This window comes from Ambystoma mexicanum, chromosome 12 (assembly GCF_040938575.1).
Source record: "Ambystoma mexicanum isolate Mex_15411 chromosome 12, UKY_AmexF1_1, whole genome shotgun sequence".
Classification (NCBI taxonomy): domain Eukaryota; kingdom Metazoa; phylum Chordata; class Amphibia; order Caudata; family Ambystomatidae; genus Ambystoma; species Ambystoma mexicanum.
Window position 1 is genome coordinate 744,627,313 of NC_090936.1, and position 13,799 is coordinate 744,641,111.

Here is a 13,799-nt window from a genome sequence, read left to right on the forward strand (position 1 = left end):
GGTCACTTGTGTGCTCGTTCTGGGAAATGAATGTGGGAAAACACTTGGTAAATTATTTAATCCCCCCTCCCTTGAATGTTCATAGAATGCTAGGTCAAAGAACATATTGTGACCAATCCTGGATTGGTCCATCCAATCACCTAATGAATTGTTGATTATGAAACTGTGACCATTAATTGTCGACAATGTCTCACAGCTAAATGTAGATATGTTGTTTAACGCCAATGTCTATTCACTCCATGTTTTGCGTTAAAAAAGATAGTACCCCAAGTAAAAAGTAAAACTTTGGGGCAATAATAAGAATAAAATAAAGCAAGGCTAATTGAAAACGGCCAAACCATGGATCACAACTTGTGATGTATTCCTTTGCCTAAACCAGAGTACAGGTTCATGAAGGGCACAAGGGATTTAAGCACCTTACTTAATGCTAGACTTAGAATCATGCTGAATTGATGCATGAATAACTTGACATTGGCAGGAGCCCCTGTGTTATAGCACTACTATATTGCACATAGACCTTGCCACATACCGGCCACCCTTATGTTTCGGAAAAAAAAAAAAAGTATATGCATGGGGCACGCTCCCAGAGCTGTGTCCACTGACTCTTCTTCCCCCAAAGACGATTCTCCATGGCCATAACATGGCTTGCAGACAAGTTTGCGGACCACCTACCCCCTCCTTTTGTTCTCCTAGTGCTTGCGATTCCCCGGTGAACAGGGGGTTCCTCCCAGGGTTGTTTCCTGTTGAGGAGGCTAGGGTTGGGATTAAGGTCTTGCAGGATCCACATGTTACCACCTCTAGGGCCTGCAACCTGTAGCGGGAGGTGGGCCCTAGCCCCTCACCTCTGACATAGCCACTTTAAAAACTGCGGCTTTAAAACTGCACAGAAGGTAGAATGCCCTACACTTTCAGAGCGATGTGGGGTTTGTACCCCTGGAAGTCCTTTTCATATTCTATTCTCCCTTAAGAATGTATTGTGAAATTGGACAACTCATACGAATAGCTTGAAATTCACGCCTGTAATTGGTTATTAATATCTAACTCAACCTACATATGCCTACAGAGGAAATAAGGATCTCTAGGGTGTTTAGAGCCTTTCATATCTTATTTAAGGCGTTCAAAGCAACACAATTTAAGTGGGAGGAATGTGGCAGGCTTATTAACTAATTGTATATGTGTTCAAATACACTTAGCAACACAAATTGAATGAAAACTAGTTGAATCAAAATCTTTAATATATTGGGCATTGCAATGCTGCTTTTCTAATTTTTTTACATGAAAAACGTATTTTAGAAACTGTGCATACCTGGCTGGTAAAAATAATCATTTGCTGTGTAAACCTTAATAGTTAATAAAAAACACTTTAGCTTTACTACAATATCTGTTCTTAGAAGGATTACTTTACACGCTTTTGGATAAAGATAATTATTTGATATTTATTCCAGTTTTACTTCTTTTTAGACATATGATATTGGAGTAATTTATATCTGAAATATATTTTTGAAGGTCTAAAAAAACCACCACATCAAATTTGTGACTTTATTTTTTAATATAAAAAATGCAGTTCTGAAAACCCACCCTACTCTTTGTCCCGAACATAATGCTATCTTCTTAAAAATAAAGTACTAATTCTATATACATCACATGTACCATACAAAAATTGTATCCAAAGTTTCTATTGCTACCAAGCTGCTCTAAATTAAAACAAAATACATAAAACTCTCTCAGTTTAAACAAAGAAATCCAAATTACAAAAAGCAAAATTACACACAAGTCATTTTCATTAACATTTTCCAAAACATTTGTTTTACGTGCCTTTATAAAAATGTATTTCAAAAGACTGTCAAAATTATATTTTCATTATAAAGCAAATGAATATAATTTCTTGAATAAATAAAACCGCTAGGCACATGTGTATAAAAATAAAATATGGATCTAGGAAAGAGCAAATGGAATTTTTAAACAGCATATTGTGCCAATTAACACAAATTAAAACATTGATATTTATGGGCAGCAAAGGAGTGTTTTTGGTGATTTGCAGGTGATGTACACAGAATAATTTTATCTTACGTATAAAGTACCCTCCAAAATAATGTACTTTACACTTTAGAAAAACCCATTTTTATTGTACATGTTTATGTTCTTGAACGCTTGGTGTGGAGGAATGATTTACAAAAATGAAAAACATTCAAATGTCTGTGGGGGAAGTAGGATACAGAACAAACAAAAACAAATGTAGCAGCACCATACTTTGAGAGAGATATATTTTGCAGGCAACAATGCACCTTCGGATTTTGTTTTTGATATTAGGCTTTAAGATTTATAAAAAAATGACACCTCATATCGGGAAATTTGGTGCTTATTGGGTACACTGATTCATGTAATAAAAACGTAACGGTGGGATTTGAAGAACTACCTCTAAAAGTTAGAATAAGTTAAGTGTCGCACAATATACATCTATATACAGTTTATAAACACTATTAACAGGAAAATTAACAGTTTTAGTGGCTGTTCCTCCAAGGTACAATACAAAGAAAATCATCATTATGGCAGTTATGATTTGAAAACCTGTTCCATGGCGGAGGTCAGTCCCAGATCAGTGATTAAACATTTGTAACTTCAACGTATTCTTGTAGAGGAAGAATTTCGATTGTGAAGCTCAGGTTTACAATGAGGCATTTGTTTGTCCTTGCTGAACCTGAGCTAGTCAATATCACTGAAGTCACTCATAGGATCTGCTTGCACTCTGCTCAGATGATTCAGTGCACGTTCAAAGGCAACTCTCACGGCTTTACGAATGCTTGAGGACCGACCTTCCATCGTTTTGATCTGGTCTATCGTATCATCAATACCGAGGGGAATCATTTTGGATTTCGGTAACCATTGCCTTAAAAAATCCACACAAAAAGATGAAAGAACTGTTAGATTTAGTTTTCCTGAGAAAAAGAAAATCTGTATCATACCTAGGTTTAGATTTATTAAATAAAAATAGTTATTTAATCCTTAACTACTGGGTGATATGCCCAATGCAATGAATATGAACATAACTATCCTTGGTAGTCATCATGCAGTTCCCGACACAACCTTCTGATTGCTTTTCCACCCACTATAAAACACAAACCCACCCATCCCAGTGCAAAGCACACATGTAAATTACTTGTGCACAAAGTATACATGCTCACCTTAACGCTTGTACTGGTAGTCAAAGTCCCCATTTTAAAAACTCTTGCTATAACCAAACCTAGAGTGGAAAATGTCTTGCAAAGTATAGAAAATTATAATCATAGAAACCTGGGTTCAGTGGCGCCTCTCCCCATACCCAGGCTCAACCCAACCCCTTCTTAGGTTCCTACTTATGCACCAGCTTCCATGCTTCAATCCTAGTCTCATCGCAAATGGCAGCACTTCCAAAATTGGGGATTGTGTGTGGGCCACGTGCATTAAAGATACATAGATAAGCAGTACAAGAGTCAATGCATTGTGTAAATCAAAGTTACTTACCTGTAGGTATAATTCTTCAGCATTGGCATCTTTTATGAATTCACATGCTCGTTGAAAATTCCCTGACATTGAGTAGGGAACCCCTTCTCAGAAAATACATACTTAATCTAGCAACACACATAAGTACCTCAATGTGTGTATGTCCTAAAAAAAAGACCTTTTCTTGAGGTCAGTAAGGCTTATTTTATCCCACAAGTCACCAGCCCTACCACCATGCTAGCCCCACCCCAATTCAGACCACATGATAACCACAAAATAAATTGAGGGAAGGTGGGCCATATGTCAATCTATAAAAGATGTCAAGGCTAAAAAACTATACCTACAGGTGAGTGGATGATTTCTCCAGGACTGGATCTTTTATAGCCATGTGCTTACTGAATAGAAACGGAATTGGGAACAGGCAAATATGTGGCAGGTGGATCTAGAGATTAGCAGAACAAAGAACTATTTCAATACAGGTTGGCCAACTGCCTTATCTAACTAATCAAGCTTGACGTGGTCAAACTCGCCACCCACCTGGGGCTGTGGCAGCTTTTGTGGCAGAGAATAGTGCTGTAACTGATGCAGGGTTCTGGAGAGCGTTGGATCTATGTGCTTGGTCCAAGAGACACCATTATCCCTGTGCACCAGACAGATTTACCATTGGACAGCAATATGTTTGTGGGCCTACACCCAGAACATGTAGGAACCAATTTTCATGACCCTTGTGTGAACAATTAACGTTTGTTTCGAGGTAATCATTAACTTCCCTGCACAGTTTTATCACTAAACCAAGCATTTACACTTGCAATGTAGTGCCTCTTTGTACTCCTAAATAGAAACAAAGAATGCTCTCATTCTTGTTTATCATTAATGTATTTTCTCTTGTTGAGAATATGTAAGCATCAAATATAGTGTGGTAAAACAATATGCAGTCCCCAATATTAGCAATAATGTTACTAAATATAGTCATAGTATTCATCCTGGTCTTCTCCTAGTCACTTCTAGGAATCAAAATCCTACAACCAATGAACAATGTAGGTAGCCACCTAAAACACGGCACAGTAAAACTTAAAAATATATCCACAGTGGTGCTTTTAGGATTGGCAAGTAGTAGTCCGGTGAGCCTATACCATCCATTGTAAACATATTCAATGGAAAGCAAAAAAAACAATCAAAAGCGTAATGGCAATCCCCTAAAAACAATTGAAAGCCATGAATGAAAAATGCAAGTTAAATCAGTTGAAATCCATCTGCGGGATGCCTCCCTCCCATTCACTAGTACACGTGGTGGGTTCTTTTATCCTGACCGGGGAAATGTAAGGAGTACAGGTTTTCAAATGTGCTTTGACCAGACTTGTCGCACACTGAACCTGTGTTTTTCCTTGGACCAGAGAATAGTTGGAAGCTAACCTAACAAAAATATATCATGGTCCCTACTGGCTAACCAAGACAGCGGAAAAGAAAAATATGCCTTATAAAATGGTGTTAAAAAGGGTTAAAAAAATAAAATAAAACATACTTAATTCAGCATCATTATATTGAAGCAGGCAAACAAAAAAATAGGGCTACATTTAAAAAAGAAAAAAATAATAATTTGTTAAAAGTTGCACAGGAAGATTTACTGTACTCTAGTAAATGTATTATAATAGCTGCTGCTACCTCTTACAAAAGCCAGTAAGGTGAACTATCCATCTCTGTGGTTCAGCCGAATGCCAGCTCTACTGTCCGATAAGATTCTGCTCACAAGAGACCCTTAGGAAGCCCTATGTCAGCTCCTCTTTTATATAAGCCGAAATCAGATTATACCACCAATTTTCCAGTGCTGAGCTGTCAGTGTCAATCTTACGTTTTGTAAAACAAAACAAGGGTTGTCCCAATAACTTCAGGATCTTAGGGGACTCACATATGACATACAAAAAAACAGTGAAGACTTGAGATAAATCTATCCAATTAATAAAAGAATAGTAATAAATACACATTCAATTATAATAAATCTCAAACAATATCAATACATGCCATTTAATTTAGTGTGTACCAATAGACAAATAGGTGAACAAACTAATAAATTACAAAAAAGAATATCAAAAACATTTTTACAAAAAAGAATATTACATGTTTAGAATATTAAAATATTAAAATATTTTAAAAGTTCCATACACCTCAAGAAAACATTAAATACTCATGAAGGTGACAAATAATAAAATATTAAATATACAATGCACACCATTATAAATACAAATTGCTGTGGAGATAACAAGCCAATACAACGGCCTATAGCTTATGGCCACATCGGGGCAATGTTCTTACACAATCACTGGAAAAATGTACATAGAAAACAAATCGACAGCTCCCAATTTAGAACGATCAGGCAAGTGAACATCACTGAATCATTATCATAGAATGAAGATGACATCATAATTGCTTCCCAATTCAGTTATTCCAATAGCTGCATCCCATGATTACTTTGCAAACTCGAAAAAGTGGATGCGCAAAAACGTAGCATTTCCGAATAGTCTTCAATTTACATATGGAGCATGCAGACAGACTACCGTGGGAAGTGTTCCACAAAACCAGCAAAAAGATTGCTTAATGCAAATCAACCTTTACAAAGGTTCTTTTATACTAGCTGGCTGGTTCCTTTTCAAGAACAGATAAGTGTACATATTCATAATGTTGATGCCATCTAGGTCTCCTCCAAAAACTGATCCCGACCACATCAAGGTGCCCACAACAATTCACAGCCCACCCACAATCAAAAACTGGAACCACCAGCTCGTAATCTTTCCCTTAGACTTTCCACTGATTCCAAAGAAAAGAGTGAACATGGTCAAACGTGATGATGTCCGAGTTTAATCCAGATTACCTTCCATGATCACTCCCACAACAACCAGTCAACTAGCTGCCTGTTTTAAAGGACTAACATTTAGAATATTCCATTTTGTTCTTTTCATGTAACACATTGGCTGCTTAGATACCTGGCTACTCATATACATATTAGCCCTTACCATACTAGCCAGGTAAGGTGGGTGGGCCGTATGGAGGAAAGGGGACTAGGGACTGAGTACTCTAGTCAAAAAACTTTAATTACTCATACGTGCCATCCCCTTTCCTCCATCCTTGTGGGCGAATCCACCGAACAAAAAACATAGGGTGGAGCTGTAAAACCTGCCTCATATCTAGGATGAAGCAAAAAAGGTTCTTTAAAGCCGCCTGATCAAACTCTGCATTGCGCCTGGAGCTGGTTTCAAGTGAGCAGTGCTTACAGAAGGCCGACAGAGTGGCCCAAGTAGCCGCCTTAATGAGGACATCCCAAGAAGCATGTCTCTGAAAAGCCTTGGCTCTGACCGCAAGAGCATGAACCCCCTCAGGAACAGGTTTGTCCATGGCCGTGTATGCCTCCAAAATGGCCTGAACCATCCAACGGGCGATAGAAGCCCGAGCGCCGGGTGAGGAGCCCCCAAAAGTCACAAACAATGCCTCGGAGTTTCTGAAGGATTTCGTCCGAGAGAGAGAAGACTTGAGAACCCTCTTGAGGTCCAAGGAATGTAGGGCCCGTTCTGCCTCGGACTGTGGATTCATGAAGAACACCGGCAGGCAGATCTCCTGAATCAGATGGAACGGAGAGACCACCTTGGGTACGATGTTTGGGCGAGTACGCAAGATGACCCTGCCGTTGTGAAACGTGAAGGGCTTGCACGAAGACAACGCCTGCAGCTCACCAATACTGCACTCAGAGGTGAGAGCCACCAATAAAACAGTTTTTAGCGTCACCAAGCAGGTGCCCACAGAGGACATGGGCTCAAAAGGCTTGCGTTGCAAAGCTGCAAGAACCACAGTGAGGCCCAGACCGGATGTGGCCTATGCACTGGAGCTAAAAGCCTAAACAACCCCTTGAGCTGGATCTTAACCACCGGGTTGGCTGTGTAAGGAAGGCATGGTATCAACAGTAAGACAGACACACATCACCACAGTTCAAGAGTGTTTATTGAACTTTAACAAGGGTGAGGTAAATACAGATCTAATCCTAAATCTAGAGATGGGAGCAAGCTACGACCATCAAATAATAATAATGCAGTACTAGTGGAGTCTCCTCAAAATAAAAGGGCCTATACCAAAAAAAAAATGATTGCCAAGCCTTACTGCTAAATACAAATAGTGTGGGGTAGTGTTCATGAAAAATGAAGAAGTGTTCACAAAATGATATGTACGGATATTCAGGCCGTTGGCCTCCCTTCCCCACGTTTTCAGCACGGGACAAGACGGTACACTCGAGCAAAGCACACACTGGCTTCTTCGGCACGAGGATACAGTTCCATTACCAGCATCACAGCCTTTTGTGCCCAAGTCTCGTTATGTACCAAAGTTTCTGGATTCAGAAGGCCTGATGTACCAAAACAAAACACAAAGTTCATTTTCTCTTAAAAGTACTCAATTCAGGTGATTCCCCGTGCATCCCCCTCAGCCGGGCTCAGATCCCTTTCACATCATGATAGTTACTGTGGATCCCCCTCTTCTGTGCTCAGATCCCCACTTTTACAATGTTCAGAGAATATTCTCTCTCGGGTGACTCACGGTTCACCCCGTATCCCCCTCAACCAGGCTCAGATCCTTCCTCTTACCCAATTAGTCTCCCTCAGCCGGGCACAGAACAATTTCAGTTTGCATTAAACTATCGAAGACTTTCGAATGTGCACAGGGTTTAGCTTGCCCCGTTGAAGGACCACTTTGGCAACTGTGAAAGGGGAATTTTGAGATCAATCAGTTGGATACCTAACAGACCTTCGTAGGAGCACCCACGTGGTGCTGGACCACTCTGGCTATGGTATCTTTCTTGGTCTCCAAAGTTTAGTCACGCCTCTGGTTTCCAATTATATTTACGTGGCTCGTCACATACTTTTCACACACTGTTTTCTTTAGATTTCTTCATATATTGTTGCCACTTGCAACCTTGGTTCTATCTGGTGTCAGCCTCTCCGACTCACCGGCTGTGCTGTCTTTACTGGCGCTGCTTTTTTGTAGCAGACAAGGACAGTACCACAGCAGTAAGGAACAAGTTACTTACCTGTAACTGTTGTTCTCCAGCATGGGTCTGGCATGGATTCACATGCTCATGAATATTCCCCGTCGTCAGGCTGGGAGTCCTCGGTAAAGAAAAATCAGTATCGGTTTCGTTTCTGATCTGTCTTTCGTAGTAATAATCAATCACTGATCTCTGCGTCATACTGACCACAGCCAATGACTGCCATCTCCCTAAGCCCCGCCTCTGGCAGCCATCTTCAGATTTGGTAGCACGTGAAGTGGCAGTATGACCAAGTGAAGAGCCGCAGAGGGGTAGGCGGGAGGGTTCGCATGTGAATCCATGCCAGACCCATGCTGGAGAACAACAGTTACAGGTAAGTAACTTGTTCCTTCTCCAGCATGGGGTCTGGCATGGATTCACATGCTCATGAATATAAGAATACATAGCAGTACACCCATGCACAACCACGGGAGGTGGCAAAAGGCTCAACATTAAGCAATACAAAAAACTCAACATTAAGCATCTCTTACCTCCTCACCAGGCTCACCTTAAGCGAACAGGTTGCGCAGCACTGATTGGCCGAACCTGCACTCCTCCCTGGAATCCCGACCGACGCAGTAGAATCTCGTGAAGGTGTGCGTCGACCTCCACGTAGCAGCCCTGCAGATGTCCAGCAGGGGCACACCAGATAGGAACGCTGTAGTAGCAGCGATCACTCTGGTCGAATGGGCTCTCCGACGGCCTGGCAGCGGTCGGTTAGCCAACCGGTGGCAGTGCATGATGCAGCCGGAGAGCCATCTGGAAATAGAAGACTTCGAGAGAGCCTTCCCTTGATTCACAGGTCCAAAGTTCACGAATAGCTGTGATGTCCTCCGAAAACTCTGTGTGGTCCACGTAGAACTTCAGCGCTCTAGCCACATCCAGCGAGTGCAAAGTCCTCTCGGCCGGCGACGAAGGAGACGGGAAGAAAACAGGTAACACCAGGGGCTCGTTAAGATGGAAGTCCGACGGCACCTTCAGCATAAAGGAGGGGTGCGTCCTAAGCACCAGCCTCGAGGCATGAAAAGTCAAGTACGGTGCTTTGCAGGATAGGGCCTGGATCTCTCCCACTCGTCGTGCGGAGGTAATGGCCACCAGGAATGCAGTCTTCCATGACACAAACTTCATCGGTGCAGAGTGCATTGGCTCGAATGGGGGCCCCATGAGCCTGGTCAGCACCACGTTAAGTTCCCACGCCGGGGCCTTCACCGGCAGGAACGACCAGAACAGTCCTTTCATAAACTTTTTTACCAGTCGATGGGACCACAGGGATGTCCGTCCTGTGGTTCTGGTATATCTGGAGATCGCTGCCAGATGAATCTTCATGGAGGCATGGGCTAGCCCAGCCTTTGCCAGCGATAGCAGGTACGGCAGCACTTGAGGGGCCGTAATTCGTAGGGGGTTGATCTTCTGTGCTCGGCACCAGATAGAGAACCTCTTCCACTTGTGACCGTAGCATTTGAGAGTCGAGGACGCCCTGGCCTTTGCAAGAACCTCTCTGCAGTCGGCCGGTATATCGTACCCTCCAAACTCTAGCGCTGCAGGAGCCAAGCCTGCAGGTTCAGCGATGCCGGGTCATGGTGGAAGATGGCGCCTCCTTCTCTGGAGAGAAGATCCGCGTCCGCCGACAGCTTGATGGGAAGGGACGTTGACAAGTCCAGAAGGTCCGGGAACCAGATCTGCCTCGGCCACGCCGGTGCGACGAGGATCATCCTGCACCGGGACCTCTTGAGCTGATTGATGAGTCGAAGCAGCAACGGCAACGGAGGGAACGCATACAGGTATAGGCCATCCCAGGGGAACGAGAACGCATCGCCCATGCTTCTCGGCTGGGGAAACCTGCTGGCGAACCTCTGGCACTTCGAGTTCGTCGCTGTTGCGAACAGGTCGATTTGGGGTTTGCCCCATCTTCGGAAGAGTTGATCCACCTGATCCTGGCGCAGCTCCCATTCGTGACACGCACGCAGCTCCCTGCTGAGCTAGTCGGCGATGGTGTTTCTTTCTCCTGCCAGGTGGAAGGGAACCAGGAACATCCCCTGGGCGACCGCCCAGTGCCACAGATCCTGTGCCTCCTGGGATAGGGCTGGGGATCTGGTGCCTCCCTGCTTCCGTATGTAAAACATTGTCGTGGTGTTGTCCATGAAGATCCGCACCACCTTGCCCTTGAGCGACGGAAGGAACGATTTGAGAGCCCAGAACACGGCTTGGAGTTCCAGGATGTTGATGTGCAGGAGCTTCTCCTCCGGGAGCAAGAAGCTGAATAAAACCATATTCTTGTGTGAATTTGGTTAATAACTCAGTGGGGAAACAAGAGTTGCAAGTAGGATGCCCTTCTGAAAAAGGTTGTTCAGAAGGAAAAGAGCATAACTTGCAGAGGTTTTGGAAAGTACAAAGGAGTTCTAAACAGCACCAATGTGAATCCTGCCTTCCCTGAATAAGTGCTTGAAGTCTAATGTTGTGAAGTAACAAACACTGCAGAGCAGTTGTAAGCTGATCTTAAACACAGAGGCACTCGTTTGTAAATAACTGATCGGGCACGTTTATCCAACCTTTTGCGTTAATAAAATGTCATCTTTTGAAAAACCTTCACAAAGTTGTCTGCCTCACATTTCTGACGCCTCACCAAGGTGAGTGCGGTTTGTGGTGCGGTAGAGGTGTGGGTGCGTTTAGTTCAGAGTTTGAGGGCGAGTATGCAGAATGGTGAGTTTTTAGTATGGTTATTTAGTAGTAAACACATTTTCTACCCCAAACAATCCATCTAAGTGCAATACATTTCTTGTCCCCAATAATCCATCTAGGTGCGATACATTTCCAAACCTGAACAGTCCATCTAAGTGCAATACATTTCTTGTCCCCAGTAATCAATGCAAGTGCGATACACTTGAGACGGACTTCAGTGTGGGAGGCTGTCCTTCGTCAAGGAGGCTGCTGGAAGGGTGGAAACTAAATTGAGTTGGTCCCTCCCTTATCAGTATTTCCCCTCTATTGTTCCCCTGCATTTCTAGCTCATTACTTTTTGCTCAGTTTGTCAACATTTCTTTCTATTATACCGCTTCTACTTCTCCCTCCTTTATCCCTCTGTCTCAACTTCCTCTCTCCTGTCTTGCCCATATATCATGTCCATTGCCCTTCCTTCAGCTATTCCTCAAACCTCCAAAATTGTCTTTGGTCACCTCTCTGACCACCTTTTCTGAGCCCTACATTCCGCCCAGACCTATCATGATGGGATAGGCTGTTTGTGCAGGTGAAAAGCTGTGGAGTGTGCATACGAAAAGCAGAATGTGCACATGTCAAAGGCTGTGGTGTGCGTGCTTGTGAAAGGCAATAGTATGTATGGAAAGCTAGGTGCAAGAAAAAGGCTGAGCACATATATGAGGCTGAGGTCAATGTGCACGCAAGTCTGTATTCCTGTGTACGCGACAGGCTATAGTGCTTTAGTATGTGACACTGGTGTTTGTACGTGTTAGCATTTCTGAAACTTCTTAAGTCAACACAGGCCCCAAAATCTATGATTATGGTTAAACCTGCTATAGCCAGATTTTACAGTCATGACCAAACATGTAGAACATAGGCTAGTCGTTTTCGAATGTATGCACATGCCATATGGTGGGAACTCGATAGACAACCTGCATGCTGACATCTAACCTACAGTCAAAACGTGAACTCTGGTTTCTACTGAAACAAGGCCGCAGTTTATAATTTACTTGGCTCTGCGCGACTAAACATGCAGGCTCTCCTAATATGTGTATGTATTGACATCAATAGAAGCAATAAACGTGAATGACATAGCAGGTAAACCGGTAGTTTTTGATACTTAATGGGAACATGTTAAGTTACATTACAAGAAGTTGCTGTAAGTAAATCATGTGACTAATAACTTGGATGTGCAATATATCCAATTCTACTTTCATTATTATATATGAAACAATACCATGAGTGAGTTTTATTTTGCATAGTGGCAGATGTCAACTGAATGGCTTGTGGGTACTTTAGTTCATTTGTGAAGCTGGGGTTTGAGACCAGTATGAGAAACCAAAAGGTGTTTCACCCACTAGTCCCCAGGGATCTGTCATCCATGTGGCCAGGATATGGCCATCGCTTCTGGATCCAGTTCCTGGGGGTGGACCAGTGTGGGAGAATCACACCTGGGTGAGGTGTCTTCGGGGAGTCGGACACCAGATGGTGAGACGCAGTATCCCTTTCCATTTAACACCTTTACCCCATCCTACCACGTAGGATATTTAGGAACTCAACCCACCACCCTTTTACAACACCCACCACCCTTTTACAACACAAACACTTTCTCACGGGCAGCCCCCTATGAGAGAAAACAGACTAACAACCGAGCGGTTTACCTGACGTGTGCCAATACGATGGTCAGGCGAGGTCAGGCAATTACTGACCATCACACACACCTGACTTACATTACACTTCCCCACAAGGATAAAAGGAGGAGCACGAAAGCACACTCTGAGCGAGGCAAACCACACGAGGTAACGGCAGTTCCAAGATGGCAGTTTAATGTGAGAAGAAATATGACAAGGAGGGAAGTTCCCTTGACCTTTTCAACAAGGAACCATCAGACTTTCAGAATAGAAGGGTTAAGACCAGGAACCAGGCGGAAGAATCCTGCATTCTGTTTTGAAGGTACCCAGGGCCCTACCGCATCAATCAAGATAGGGAGAATCGCCAGCTGCTGTGGTATTGTCCTTTGCTCCGAGAGGAACAAAGAAACACCACAGCAAAATCATCACAGCCGGTGAGTTGGGGAGACCGATGCAAGACTGGTCTGTGTTGAAGCCAAAGTTGCAAGTGGCAACATTGTATGGCGAACACTGAAACGCACATTGTTTGTAGCTAAAGTTAAAGTAGTAGTTAAAGTTGGTGAGAGACCTCGGCAGAGGGAGACTGACTGAAGATTTTGTGTCAAAGTGGACTGAGCCCGGCGGAGGGGAATCCGGGGTGAACAGTGAATCACCCAAGAAAATTGTGTACATGTGAAATACAAAAAGGAAAGGAACTTTATTGTTTGTTTGTTGCATCAGGCCCACTGAAAGAAGAGACTTTTAATGGCAAATAGACTTTGGCACACAAGGCCGTGATGTTGAGGTTTTGAACTGCATCCTCCTGCTAGAGAAGCCAGAGACTGTGCTAAGCTTGAGTGTGCCGCCTTGAAGGTAAGCCAACGGCTTCAATATCCTGACATATCATTTCTTGAATACTTTTCTTTTACATAACATTGTTTCCCACACTATTT

At 43.1% G+C, this 13,799-nt stretch overlaps 1 protein-coding gene across 3 annotated transcripts in view; it reads right to left on the reverse strand.

Annotated features, from left to right (window-relative positions):
* Window positions 1-1,525: 1,525 nt before the first annotated feature.
* The window catches only part of BRD1 (bromodomain containing 1), a 1,051,203-nt gene continuing 1,038,929 nt past the window's right edge, over window positions 1,526-13,799 (reverse strand). For all 3 annotated transcript variants that reach the window (XM_069629247.1, XM_069629245.1, XM_069629246.1), the window contains exon 13: window positions 1,526-2,887. In XM_069629247.1, coding sequence (XP_069485348.1) covers window positions 2,704-2,887 — 184 coding nt within the window. In that variant the 3' untranslated portion in view covers window positions 1,526-2,703. The remainder of the gene's footprint in view (window positions 2,888-13,799) is intronic.